We start from the raw sequence: 14,127 nt of genomic DNA on the forward strand, positions 1-14,127 counted from the left end.
CAATAAATAAATTCATAAATGTATACTTAAAGTCTACCTAATATACCAACAAGCAAGGAGAGGAGAACCTGCCTGAAGATGTTCAAGTTTCAATTAGTGATAATCGTTAGGTATTATAAAGTATTCTTCCACCCTGTTATTGGATGTTTATTGAACACATTTATTGGACATTATTACCGGATGTTATTAAGCAATAACTTGTTTGCTCTAAACTACATTTGTATGAGGGGTTCTATTTTTATTCGGCGCAGTAATATCCTGTTCTCATCAACTGTTATGCGGTCATACGTGCGCTTTTGTCTGGTGGCCTGCGGCTTTAATCGTGAACCAGCTTTAAGGTTCTATCTTCTTTATAATTTAGCTTTTCTTCATCACATGGACCACTATATATATATACACACTGTATATAGGCCCACGCCCCCTCTGCGGCAGTTTGGCTGCTCATGTTTCTCTCAGTAATTATACGTCTCTAATGGAGTGCGTGAGTGAATAATGCAACCAGCTGGATGAGTCCTCTCTGATGCCTCCGTTTCTTTCCCTCCTTTTTATTTATTTATTTTTTTGTTGTTGCTGCGGTGGCGATGCCTGGGTCTCCCCCCGCCGTGTGACCTGCGGGTGACGGGGAAACCTGCCATCCATGTGCCCGGAAACCCTCGACGCCAACATGGCAGCATGAGCAAAAAATAGTCCGCTGGTGATAAATAATAAAACCTCTCCCCATATGCCAAGCTACTTTCCTCCTGATTTCAGTCTGTGCGGCTAATTGTGTGACTCAATTTGAATGGGGTACATGCTGTAAAGAAATGTAAGTGTTGAGGCTATTTATCGTGGTCATTGGTGGCCTTTGTGAACGAAAAATGGACATAAATTATTCGACACCATGGGAGACACTGTTCAGCTATTATAGGATTAGAAGAATAGACCTAAAAACTTCAATAAATCTTGAAAAATGGTATGCACAAGCATTATAGTATTATAGACAGGTGGGGAAAACACCATCAGGTGTGCATGTCTATAGACTGTTTAAATTCAGTTTTAAGGAGCACAGACCTCTACAGACAAATAAATATTATATTACCAAAGAGATATGTCATTAAATGGGTTTGAACGTAATAGGTCCACATACATACATTTAAATGACAAAGCTATGACATGTAGGCCTGCTGCATTAGTAACAATAGCTGTGAAAACACCGGTTTATTACTGTAGGTTCATTACTGAGCACTCAGCATCCTCATATCCCTCTCATTTGCCACAATATAATTATACACTCATATAATTCTGCGTGATTTTAATTTCTCCACCATCCTTCTTTTTCAAAGTAATTTAAGACTGGTGTAAAAAAATAATCCTAAATGAAAGAAAGCAGTACCGTCCTGCGTGGAGACACGGCGCTCCCCTTTTCTGTTTTTCCTGGCTGTCTGGTCACGATTCAAAGCCCTCACAGCGGGGAGCTTTGTGTTGATATGCTGCAGTTGAAGTCCGCATGGGAACCCCCCCAGTTACAAATCCCTCCTCCTCTTTCTCCTCTCCTCTCTCTCTTCTCTTCCCTCTCTTCCATCTATCTCCCCCTCTTCATCCCCCTGCTGCTCCTCTTCCTCCTCCTCCTCCTGCTTCTCTTCTCTCTCCTCCACCCACGCACGGCTCTCCACGACCAAGAGGCTAAAAATAGCATCAGGAATCCCCGCATCAATTCAGGGGGTGGGGGGAAGACACGTCAGCGCACACAAGGTCATAAAACCCCCTTCCAGTGCTTTTCTTGATTTGTCACAGCTCCCATCAGCGTTTTTTTTTCTTCCTGGACACCCACACCGTGTCAGATTTTATTTTATCCACTTGAATTGATAAAAGTCCAAATCGTATCGATCTCCTGTAAATCATATTAAACGCCCCTCCTGTAATTCATTTCATGACAGAGGTGGGAATGAGATTTCACTGCGGACTCAAGGAAAAAATAAACAAATCAGTAAATGAAACAAAAATAAAAAAGGACTTAGCTGAGACCCGGTTTTATCAGAGCACAAACAGGTGGAGGACAGGGTAAAAATACACGAAGGAAATAAGCGGGAGCAGCCAATAGCTCTAACAATAAGCTGAGCATGTGCTTGCAGAAATCCAGAGCGTGTATTTGCAGACAGGAGACTGCAATGACTGGGAGAGCCCCTATTCTTAGTAGGAGACTATTGATTTTCTTGCTGTCATTTATAATGATCGTTGATGTGTCTTCTGCAAGGAGAGAGTCTGTGCAACCTTCATCAGATAAAAGGTATGTGCCTTCCTTTCCTTTCCTCATTGCCTTTCCTAGCAGTTCATTCTTTTTTCTCTCAGTATTAGTTAAAAAAGAGGGGTGTGAAAAGATTGCATGATGAAATTGCAATTGCAGGGTCTAATATCTGTAGCTAATAACCTTTATATCCCACTTCATTTGCATTTTCACACCTAACAGCACTAGTGCATGACTTTTCTTTTGCATGGATGAATTTTCTTATCTGACATAGCTACACCTTGAGGAAGCAGAAATGGACCATTTCTGTGATACTGCGGTACAGTGTGGAATATAAAGGGATATTCCCTGTATTAGATCAGTCTGATAATAAGGTTGCCCGTGTGTACAGTGTTTCAAATGTTTCGTCCTTGTGCAGATGGCGTAGGGTGATCAATAGTAGGAGAGACATTTAAGTGTGTGGTCTTCTTGAAACGGCTTCTAAAGGATCTTTCTTAAGACATGCTTTTTATGGAGGAGTGTGCAGTCCATCTCTGCCTGCTGGTGGTGAATATGGGGGGTCAGTTGGTCATCTCCTTTGTGTCTGTTGTGGCTCTGATGATGAGATGGGCACCGAGTCTTTGAACCTTTGCATTAGTGATGAGCGTTCTCCTCTCTTTATCTCTCATCACCATATTTTACAACTGGGCAAACTGAGCCTCTCTTGTCAAACGCTGGTCCCATCCGCCCACACAGGTATGCACACGTGTTCACATGTGCACACGGGCGCACAAGCACACACCCTGAGGCACATGTTTTGAACACACACACACACACACACACCAGACTGCATTAAAAATGGACCTTGCCCTGTTTTTTTCTCTTTCTCTTTGTCCTCTTCATTTCCCCTCATCATCAACTGCTCCAGTTTATGCAGTGACATCATTGTGTTCTGTGAACAGAGGTTGATGGTCCAATGCTTGTGCCAAGGCCATGCCAGAGAAAACAAGGCAGGTGTTTGTTGTGGCGTAGCAAGAAGATGTCATGTACAACCAGCAGCAGACAAAGCCCAGAGACACTCCTGTCATTGCTGCATTAACACTGCTGCACCTTGATTAGAGGTAGGACAGAGCATGACGTATAACGTTTTAAAGCTAGTGAGATAACGTCTCAGATATAGATAAACGAGTTAAATGAAAGTGGGAGCTGTCAAATGAAAAACAAATCTTTGAAGAAGCTTTAAATCTGTCCATAACTCTTGAATTTTTATTTTTGACTACAGTTTTCTTCTTGCTAAATATTTTTGTCATTCTTGTGGAAATAACTGCCACTGACAATAAGATTTGCCTCGTATTGTCATTCATAATCTCATAATTAAAAACCAGAGCAAATCTAATATTACAGTAAATTAATAGAGCTGTGGTGTGATAGCCTCCTCTTTAGCGTGCCGAAGAGGAAACAGCCATATAACGGTGGTGGTATTTGAGTATGTGTGTGGTAGGAGGCGTTTTGTGTGGACTAAGGTGACTAATTGCCCTCTTGTTCATCCTCTGAGATGGATGAGAACACTCACCCTTCTGCTCCTCTAAACTTGTGGCTGTGTGTCAGGATTACCCAGGATGCTTCTTGAGTATCCCCTTATTCCTTCAATAGGATCTCATCTCATCTCATCTCGGATGTTACCTGGCATGCCTGTGCGTTACAGCTGCTGCCTGCGTGGGCCACTTTATCATTCCCTGCACCTTGGCTTTGCTTGTGGCGGTAATAGAGAACACTTCATCACAGTTGTCCGCCTTGCGCAGGCTTTTCCACTCATTTATGGGACTTCGGGATGCTAACATGTCAGCTGATATTTAACAATGACTCTCTGTACCTGCCTCTTCCTGAATGATGGCAAAGTTGCTTAGTCATTTGAGTAGCCTGAGCAAATCTAACTAATGATCTTAGCTGTCAGAGATGAATTCCACAATAGGGCGCAGGGCCCTGCCGCCGCCGCTGTGGCTGGCAGCATGTATCTTCCAGACACGCTGTCTCAAGCATGCCTTCAGTATCATCTCCCACTGGCTGCACCGAGTGTTCGATAAGGCCGCAGCCCGGGTTGAGTCACGACTCGTCTCTTATCTCTAGGATCGCGGGTTGTTTATCATGTGCGGGGCATGTCAGTGTTCACGCAAGCCAGACGCATCAGTCCAGCTGAATATGTGTGACATTATTCACCAGTCATAACGCTGTATCAAGGCCTGCTGTCGCTCCTGCAGCACCACAACTCCGTACCCTTGAGGCATCACTCCAGTTAGTCATAGTTGAGTGCGATGACAGCCATAGCCATGACATGCAGTGAATTGACAGACTAATTCAAGATGGCTGCCTTACACACAGCTATCACACATGACGCACTCGGGGCCAAGAGGAAGTGTTCTTGAAAACCTCTGCCGTGTCTTTTTAGCAAAGTCCTCACTACACTTTTTTACTTTCTTTCTTCCTTGTCTTTCTTTCTATTGTATGTTTCAGACTTCAGAACAGCGGTTGGTTTCACCGCTGCAGAAATTCGGCAGTAAATATTAACTTGTATTTGTAGACTAATTTGCCCTCTCAAAGCCATGATATTACAGTATAACACCATTTTAAAATATAAATGAGCAAAAGTACTGTATCGTAATGTTGCTGTCCAGTGAAAAGCATGTATCTTCAAGTTTGGAGATTTTGAATTTTTCAGATAAACTAAAGAAAGTGTTCTTTTATGGGTTGAGACTTCTAATGCAAAATAAACCATTTAAAAATGGGTTATCTGAACAAATTACTGTCACAAAGCTGAAAACAGGGATGTTTTTCGTAGCTCCTTAAGAGTTGATGTTTTGGAAATACTTGCTTTTCAAAAGACAGCGACGATACCAAAGTCAATTTTGTTTATAGAGCCCAAGATCATAGATTTGTCTCAGAGGGCTTTAAAATCTGTACAACATATGCCACCCTCTGTCCTTAGATCCTCAATTTGGATTAAATGGACTACAAACCTGGTGGACACATTACACAATATACAGTAAGATGCCAAGAAATACCACACAGAGGAATACAAATATCTGTAAGAACAGCAATTATAAAAACACATATGACTTATCTTTCAGATAGATGATTCTGTGTTAAGATAATAGGCTAATCTCTGTACCTGTGTGTAATTATTTTTGGTTCACTTCACAGTACAACACATCTTCCTCTTCTTTTCAATGTAACTCTTTTGATCTATTCTGTGTTGGCGCACCTGCTCTTTTTAGATATCTCTCCCTCTCGGTCCGGTTTCTCTCTTTCACACACACACACACACACACACACACACACACAGTGCACGCTATCAGTTTCTCTCTCTCTCTCACACACACAAGAATACTAACAGATCTCTCTGCTTCGCCCTGGTTGGATTTCGCTTTCTCTGTAATTACAGGCTTCTTATCTACTTCCTATGTTACGTGCTGCAGCCACTGGCCTCCTCCATGTTTCCTCCTCTACCATTTTAGTGTCACAGATCTTCCGCTGCTTCTCCCTCCTGGATCCAACAAGGCAGGGACACACAACATGCTTTAACACGGCTGGACCGGCCAAGTTTGACGGCTGCATGGGACACATCCAAGAGGCACTAAATTCTGGTGGCAGCTTTTGCTAGAAAGAGGCTGTTTGACTGAAATATTGTAGTGTCGTTATGGTTGTGGGTGTGTGTAAGGCAAAGAGAGAGAGAGAGAGGGAGGCGGAGAGGGGGAAAAAGCAAGACAGAGAGAAAATGTGGGCTTTGGCGTTTAATAGCCGGTTGGTGAATGAGTGTTTGTGTGTGTCCAGGAGTTGTAAAGTTTATTTAATTATTCATGTGGAAGCAGTAACATTGCTTCCCAAACTAGCAAATGAAACTCCATCTTGCCAAGGAACTCACACAGGTCACAGCGACCAATTACTTAATGAAAATGATCAGGTTTCTAATGCAGCCCTGGCCAGAGCTCCTCTTCTAATTCCTGCAGTACTTCATGTAGCTATAAAACAGAGTGGACCTCAGCTTTCTTCCAGTGGTTAGGCAAAGTGTGCCACTGATGCAGTCTTTAGAGCCATCAAAACTCCAAATGGCTGAACCAGCTTTAAGGAAAGGATTATTACTTATTAAGAATGGCTAATGTATGATGTAAAAGTTGGCTCCCTCTCCATCTCTATCCCCTCCTGTCTCTTTGGCTCAGCCTCAACTTCTCTCTCTTGCACTAAAATGGTGTTTTTGTATTGTTTATGCTTATATTTAACAAGGATGGAAAACGTTCAGAATACCTTGATACAATACTCACATGCCGATGTGTACATTATAAGCGTTGGTTGTAATGATTCCTCCTCTCCATACTGGCTATGAAGTGACACCTCCACTGTAAGAGATGGAGGACAAAATCTGCAGTCCTTGTTCAGTGCAAGGATGTATTCTAAAGGCATGTGCTTTACGTTCAAATGCATACAGCAACAAGTAACATGTACAAAAGAATATAGAAAAACAAATACAAGAAAATGTAACAACAACAACAAAAAAAAAATACAAGGAACAAAATATCCCACCCAGCGGTAAACCCCACATCCACACCACAAATATACAGTAACCAATCATAAACTTGAGAAAAGTTTCCAGTTTGAGTTTGAAAATGGACGTAGTTGTGATAGATCTCAGGCAGTTTGTTCTACAGTGAAGGACCAAAGAAGCTGGAAGCACCCTCACCTCACCTGGATCTTATTCTAGGCATGGTTACAAAATGGTTTTATACTGTATTTCTGCACCAAGACCCAAGACCCCATCAGCTGAGTCTGTGCCATATTTTAAAAAGCTTTTAAAAACCTACCTGTATAGGCTGGCTTTTTTATAACTTATTGCTCCAATAGTTTTATGTTGTTCTTTTCATTTCTCTATGTATGACCATTCACTGAGATTCTTGTTGTATTTCATGATATATTTTATGTGAAGAACGTTTTTTAAAGGTGCTATAGACATAAAGTTCACTTACTTAGAAAACCACCACATGATGATCTGAAGCAACAGACTTTGAGGCTTCAGCAGTCTGAGTTTGCTAAATAAAGGAGGTATATTCTTAGAAAAGTCTTTTTAGTGCAAAACTCCCTCTTTATGTTACTATCCCTCCACTACAGCTCAGCAAGGAAACACTGTCCGGGGAAACAGAGGGAGGACTATGGAGTGGATTTTGCTCCCCATCTGTTACAGTGAAGTCGTGCTAGGAAGGAATGACTACATGGCCAGTATTCACAATAAAAATGATAAGAGCCACCAGTAACTTTCTGACTGTAAATATTTGCATGTGAGTATTGTTTTATATCCCTTAATCCAAGTTCTGTGTCACCAAATTAATAATCCTTACATCTGTGAGAAATTTCTACCCGACATCTGATAGACAGTTGTCCATCCTCTGGCTACTTGACACCACCACAGAGGCTATTTTAGTGATACACGTCCCAACTCCTTCAGCACCAAGGACAGCACCGTCTGCACCCAGTCTCTCTCTGTCTCCATCCAGCCAGTTTCCTGACTGCTGTGACAGTAAAGCCTTTACTTTGTTATACTGAGAGCATGCTACAGCAGCAAGCAGCGGCTCACACACACATACACACAGCAGGCTACGGGCCGACTGCAGGTTCTGCATGCATGCAGCTCCCATTCTAAATATTTCTGCCTGGTAATACAAAACCAGGCATATTCTGCTAAATTATTAAATACCAGACTGCAAGACTCAGGCTGTATGGCATGAGGTAATCGTTACAGGCCGGTTTCTTTTATGCTTTTCTATGGGCCAACAAGTGGAAATGTGTTTTGGAAATAGATCTCAAGAGTGTGTATACTGCTCCTCTCATGATTTTTAAATCATGAGTCCACTTTATGGACATCAGAGTAGCAGGGAAGGTAATAATCAGAGTTGATCATAAACTATGGTGACGTTCAGGATATATCTAAGCCAAGCATAATGTTTGGCAGGCCTATGGATCTGTTTGGGTGACGTAGCAGTAAAAGTGATTTCTGATTATGCAGGGTGGTTATGGCAACATTGATAAAGTCGATCTATTGGGTCCATAGTGGATTAAGATGACCGATCATGCGAGCAGGATTTGAACACCTTTCTACATCTCGATAATCCCATTCTTGTAATATCCTAACAGCCTTAAGGAGTGATCGATCCCCTGCAACCTGTGCGCATAGCAGCCAATGGACCGATATTCAGTCGAAGGCGGTGTTTTGGCTGTACAGTGACGTTTTAAGGCAGGTCCTGGTCAAACCTACCAATGATACAAGTCGGTCCTATTCTGCTGGGACTGATCGCAATGAACGGGTGTCGGAGCTCTGCAAGGCAAAGGAGCAACCACAGCGAGACGAGGCGATCAAGGGGATGCGGCATCGGTACGCGGGAGCTGTCCATCAGCACCAAATCCCCGACGAAAAGCAAGGAAGCAGCAAGCAGAGCCCAGAACCAGTCGCTCCTGTTTTCAGCCTGCCGCCCCCGCCCACTTCTCACCACCGAGACCGCACTTCAACCGCCGCCGCTCACCGCCAGAGCCTCCAGGAGCTCCCCTGTCTGAGCCAGCCCTCTCGGAGACCTGTTCACAGCGGCGACCCTCTACCTCTGGCGAGCTACGACACCGCCCAGCGACCTTCACACCGAGGCGGTGAACCCAGCACCGGGCAGCCGGCGCACCTGCAGCAGGATCCCTGGGCCCCGGACGGTTCTCAGCAGCAGCAGCAGCCGCCGCCGCAGTCGGAGAAGCAGCCTGTTTTTCCAAGCTGCCACTGCAGTTTTTCCGAGCAGGAGGCGAGCCTTTCTCAAAATCAGCACCATCCTGTCGGTCCTCTCCCACCGCAGCCCTCCCCACCTTTTCCGCCGCCTTTACCACCGCCACCAACGTCGTCCTCCTCCTCTCTGTTGTTTTCCCGGGAATCTAAAAGGGGGGATCGTCTCCGAAGGAGTGCCAATAATTACCAACAGGCAAGCATCGTGGAACGCTGCAGGGGAGGAGGAGGAGCAGGAGGGCACCGAGACCACAGGCAGTTGTTGCAGCAGCAGCAGCAGCATCAACAGCATCAACAGCACAGTCATTTAAGACTCCAACAGAGGGACCCCTCCCCTGAAGGAATCCGTGCAAACTCGCAGAAAGGGCGCTCTTTAAATGTATGTGAGTCAACCGAGGCTAACAGGAGAGCATTTGAGTCTCAGACTCAGGACCTGCAGCAGCAGCAACAGATCCCACAATTACGAGCGCAGCAACAGCTACTGGTGGGGAGCAGCTTGCCTATCAACTACTGCGCCAGCGGCTCAGGAGAGCTATGTAGGACTCACCAGGCTCCACTGCTGCAACAGCAAGAGCAGCAGCAACAGCGGCAGCAGCAGCAGCAGCAGCAGCAGCAAGGCGCGTTGGGGCTCTGTCCCCAGCGTCCGCAGCACTGTGAACAAGACCGCAATAAGTCTGGGAGGATCTCCGCGCAAGGCGATCAGGCGCAGCCACACAGCCGCGACTCCCGCGTAACCCCGCCGGCAACACAACAGGCATACGCGGGGAACTCGTCTGCGACTGTGAGCAACAGCAGCAAAGACAGCCCCAACTACGGCTCGAGCTATCACCTGTGGCCAGAGAGCCCGCATAAAGGAGAGGAGAGGATACGCATCGACCTCCATAAGGTAGGCTACATTTTTCACATTTTCTCCTGCAACATCGGATGTAATTAGCCTCTAATGACAAAAACAAACTGGCCTGAACGTTTTCACTCAACGACCACGCCTGTCATATGATTTTGATAGAGCACATTCGCCTATGTGTATGATGTGCACACGCGTGGTGTCTGTGTGTGTGTGTGTGTGTGTGTGGGTGTGTGTGTGTGTGTGTATATATATATATGTTAAGGGGGGGTGGGCATTTGAATCGTCATTCAATGTTAGGCAGCTTTTCCAAAAGCACCGATGTAACAGTACAGTAAATGTAACCCAGTGCGTGATATTTCTGATCTAGTCTGTTATCTGTTTCATTTGGTTACACAAGCATGCGCACGCACGCACAAACGCGACCGCGAACACACACTCACGCGCACACACACCTGTTCCATGTTGCAGTGTTGTTTTTGGTGATATTCAAATGACGCTCCATGGCAGCCAAATTAGAAACAAAGCGTTTGTTGTTTCCACAGAACAGTGGGGCATCTGAGCGGGGGAATTTTAATATTTTGGCTTCCAGACACCATTGTGACACAATGGTTGGCTTTATATCGTTAGGCCTGCACCTGTCAGTGTGAGCAGCTCCTGGCAGGGTATTCAACATACTTCCAAACTCACTTTATACTGTAGTATGTGCTGTATGTTCTGCTTAGCCCAATACTACGCCATACTACACAGTGTAATATGACTATTATATGCTGTATAATATGCGTGATAAAAAGAGAAGGAAAGACATCAACCTCATAGGACTTAATAGATATGGCCAAACAAATGACAAGAAAATCATGCATGTTGATTAGATAAGAGATTCTGAGTGGCAACATGGATGAAAACATATTGAGGAGATAATGTCAGGCAAAATAAGTTACAATATGGTGGCAGTAACAAGTGGGAAGGTGTGTGTGTGTGTGTGTCAGCCTGTATGTGTTAAAAAAGAAAAAAGAAAGGCAGAAAGAAGAAGAACAATTAAAAGCAGTTTGATTCAAATGATGTAAAATCCATTTCTAATGATTAAAAGCTGTAGATTAACTGGCAGTGTACGTGTTACTATCCACTCAGCCTTAAAATGACAACAAGTGATCTGGGAAAGTGGTTTTGAGCATGAAAGATTGTAATGCACGTTTGTTCAATATTTTATCGATTAATGAGTGAGTTGAATGTTCTTTCTTTTGCTTTGGTACAGTTTAGATCTTACAGAGAAAGGTAAATCAGAAAAAGCTAAATCAAACTACAAGATGCTAAAGTACATTGTTGTTGAATCTAGATGCTAACACCTCACACTTTTTTTTTTTTTTTTTACCACCAGTCATCTCTCCTGAGAAATCTGGTTGATGAAACACGGCTAAGTATTGGTCTTACAAATGGACATATGAACGTTTGAACCAATGTACATTTTGGTTTTATTTTCAGAAGAGCTCAGTTTAGTCCCAACCATTGTTTTTGTTTTTCCTCCCCCAGCATTTACTCCAGGTGCAGTCGATTGGAAGTTTTTATATCACAGGATAGGAAAGAGAAAATAAAAGGAGGCACTGATGAGGGTGCAGCATCTAAATAAGAGCGTCAGACTCCTTTCTAAAATGCTGCAGCTGTTTTCAGAGGCTGAGCTGGCACCAGTAGCAAAAGGTGGTACATCGAACCACCTTGACATGACTGTTCTGAACTTGGCTCAATTTTGGAGCATCAGCAAAACACTGAAATGACCAAATGACTGAAGGGAAAGTATACTTTTTTTTCTCGAAGTTGCCACCATCCTGTTTCAAGTTAAAATCAAAGGGTGTTTTGCTGAGAGAGAAGGTGACGTGAGTCGAATTAAGAAGAGTGGAACTTATTCTTCTAGTTAAATGATATTGATCAGACATATATTTCCATGTTAATACAGGGTCTGCCACTTGGTGTCCAAATACCTAAAGGTAATGTTATAACATGATATGAGAAGTATACCAGTACATCCCAGGACTTCATTTTCTTCTAATCTGCTGCGTGCCTTGCATCGTAGAGGCATCAAGTTAATGGCTACAGATATTGTGCACCAGATATCACCTTAAATTAGTTCGGTCCTTAATGTGAATCACCAATAAAGTAACGAAAAATGAAAAAAATCTATGATATGCATCCATTTACCACTATAAAATGTGATCTGTTAAGCTTGTGTAAGGATGTTGTGACACCATTATTACTGTATACTAGAGAACGAAAGCCCATCTTGTACTAATTATAGTGTAAAACGTCATTACAAAGTGAATACTCATTACTGTTTAAAGCAGCTGGGATTTTAACACGCTGTAGGACTGTTATGTCTTTTTAATCCATTGTGATTATGATACTGGAAGATTTTTTTGCATGCATTTTTATACCAGTCATGACCACAATATCCTCAGGCACTGTAGCAAGATGAAGTAGCAAGTAGCAATATGAAGAAGTTATTGGCAACAGGGATCTCCAAGACAACTTTTTGCACTCTTAAAAATAATCACATTGGCAATATGACTTTAGTATCATAATTCTCTGTCTTTTGTTTTGCAGCTTTCCAGCACGTAATTTCCACTGTAAACAAGATATTTATTCATTTATTTATTACATAATCCACTTTCAATAATGAAACTGGAAATCTGAAAGAAAAAAAAGTACTCCCATGACAGACTCTGCCTTTTCCACTTAGATCCGAGCGTGCCAAGTATTTTGATACGGCTAGACACGCTTATCTATTCACGGATATTTGTGGGATCGTGGTTACATCTTATTGACTCGCCCTCAATGAGGCAGCCCCTGCCATCGCTCCCCATTTGAAGTCCCTTAAACAAAACACTTAAGACAGAACAAGCCTGATAAAGTGGATACAATTACAGTATCCTGCAGCACACCCTGAAACTCAATAGCTAGCCCACTGAACTGATGGCAGGTAGTACGATATTGTGTACTGCCTCAATAACATTGTGCTTTGAAAGGTGCGTTGCTGCTTCTATTGTGATAGGCTGTGTAAGTACTCTAATGCCTGCCACTTACTGCTATGGTGATATCTCCTGCAGGGACTCTGTAGTACATAAACACTGGTGGAGTTGCTCTCATTTAACAACGCAGATTTTTAAGGATACACGGACGTTGTGTTGAGTAGAAACCTGTGATTAATCACTGTACAGTTTGTCAGATTTGGTGCCATCCACGGCCAGAAATCAACAGGGTTTTTCTGAATTCTGAAAATGAATAAAATGCATGCAAAGTTCAAAATGAGAAGGCAAGAAATCCACCAACAGAAGGAAGTACACTGTCTTTTTTTCCCTTGACGTATTGTTTATGTGACTTCTGTCCCTTGACAGTATGGGTGATTTGTGGAGAATCCTTCCTGTTGCGTTCTCGATCACAAAATGGACCAATATTTTAGCTAACAACTCTTTTCAGTATCGAATAATCTGCTGATTATTTGTACAAATCAAGGAATAGTTTGACATTTTGGGAAATACAGTCACTTGCTTTTTTGCAGAGAGTTAGATGAGAAGATTGAAACATCAAACTGTTCAATTAATCCCTTAATCTTGACAGTTTTATAAATTGTCAGATAAATAGAAAATAGTTTAAAATATTCATTACCACTTCCCAGAGCCCATCTTCAGATTGTTTTTTTTTTGCAAAAACACCAACAGTTCAGTTCAGTTTTAGTAGCAAAGTAAGTAGCAAATCCTCATATTTGAACCACAGAATGTTTCTTTGGTAAATGACTTAAATGATTAAATTTTGTGAACTGACTAATTGATTAATTGACTAATGGTTTCAGCACTACAAATTTGATCAGAAAACATGTTAGCAGGCATGGAATGATAAAAAATGTCTCTGATTGTTACTTAGCTCAGGCTGCAACTAACAATTACTTTCATTATCAATTAATCTGCTGATTATTTTCTCTATAAATGGATTAATTGTTTGGTTTGTAAAATGTCAGTATATAGTGAATAATATTTGTTACAATTTCCCTAAGCCTGAGTTGATGTCTTCAAATAGCTTGTAATCAATTTACTTTCACAGAAGAAAAAGAAAAAGACCAAATTCTCACAGTTGTGTAGCTGTAACTGGAGATATTTCTGCTGACTTAAATTAATTGATTATCAAAGCAGTTGCCCATTCATTTTCTGTTGATTGACTAACTAATTGATTGATCAACAAATCATTTCAGATTATTTAGAAGACAACAAATCTTTGCTGCATGTTCACCAT

General features: G+C 42.5%; 1 protein-coding gene across 1 annotated transcript in view; it reads left to right on the forward strand.

Annotated features, from left to right (window-relative positions):
* Positions 1 to 2,202: 2,202 nt before the first annotated feature.
* kcnn1a (potassium intermediate/small conductance calcium-activated channel, subfamily N, member 1a) overlaps positions 2,203 to 14,127 on the forward strand; it is a 58,038-nt gene continuing 46,113 nt past the window's right edge. Inside the window, exons 1-2 of the mRNA XM_044220262.1 lie at positions 2,203 to 2,266; positions 8,381 to 9,891. Of these exons, the coding sequence (XP_044076197.1) occupies positions 2,218 to 2,266; positions 8,381 to 9,891 (1,560 nt within the window). The 5' untranslated portion in view covers positions 2,203 to 2,217. The remainder of the gene's footprint in view (positions 2,267 to 8,380; positions 9,892 to 14,127) is intronic.

Source organism: Siniperca chuatsi, linkage group LG13, assembly GCF_020085105.1.
Source record: "Siniperca chuatsi isolate FFG_IHB_CAS linkage group LG13, ASM2008510v1, whole genome shotgun sequence".
NCBI classification, from domain to species: Eukaryota; Metazoa; Chordata; class Actinopteri; order Centrarchiformes; family Sinipercidae; genus Siniperca; species Siniperca chuatsi.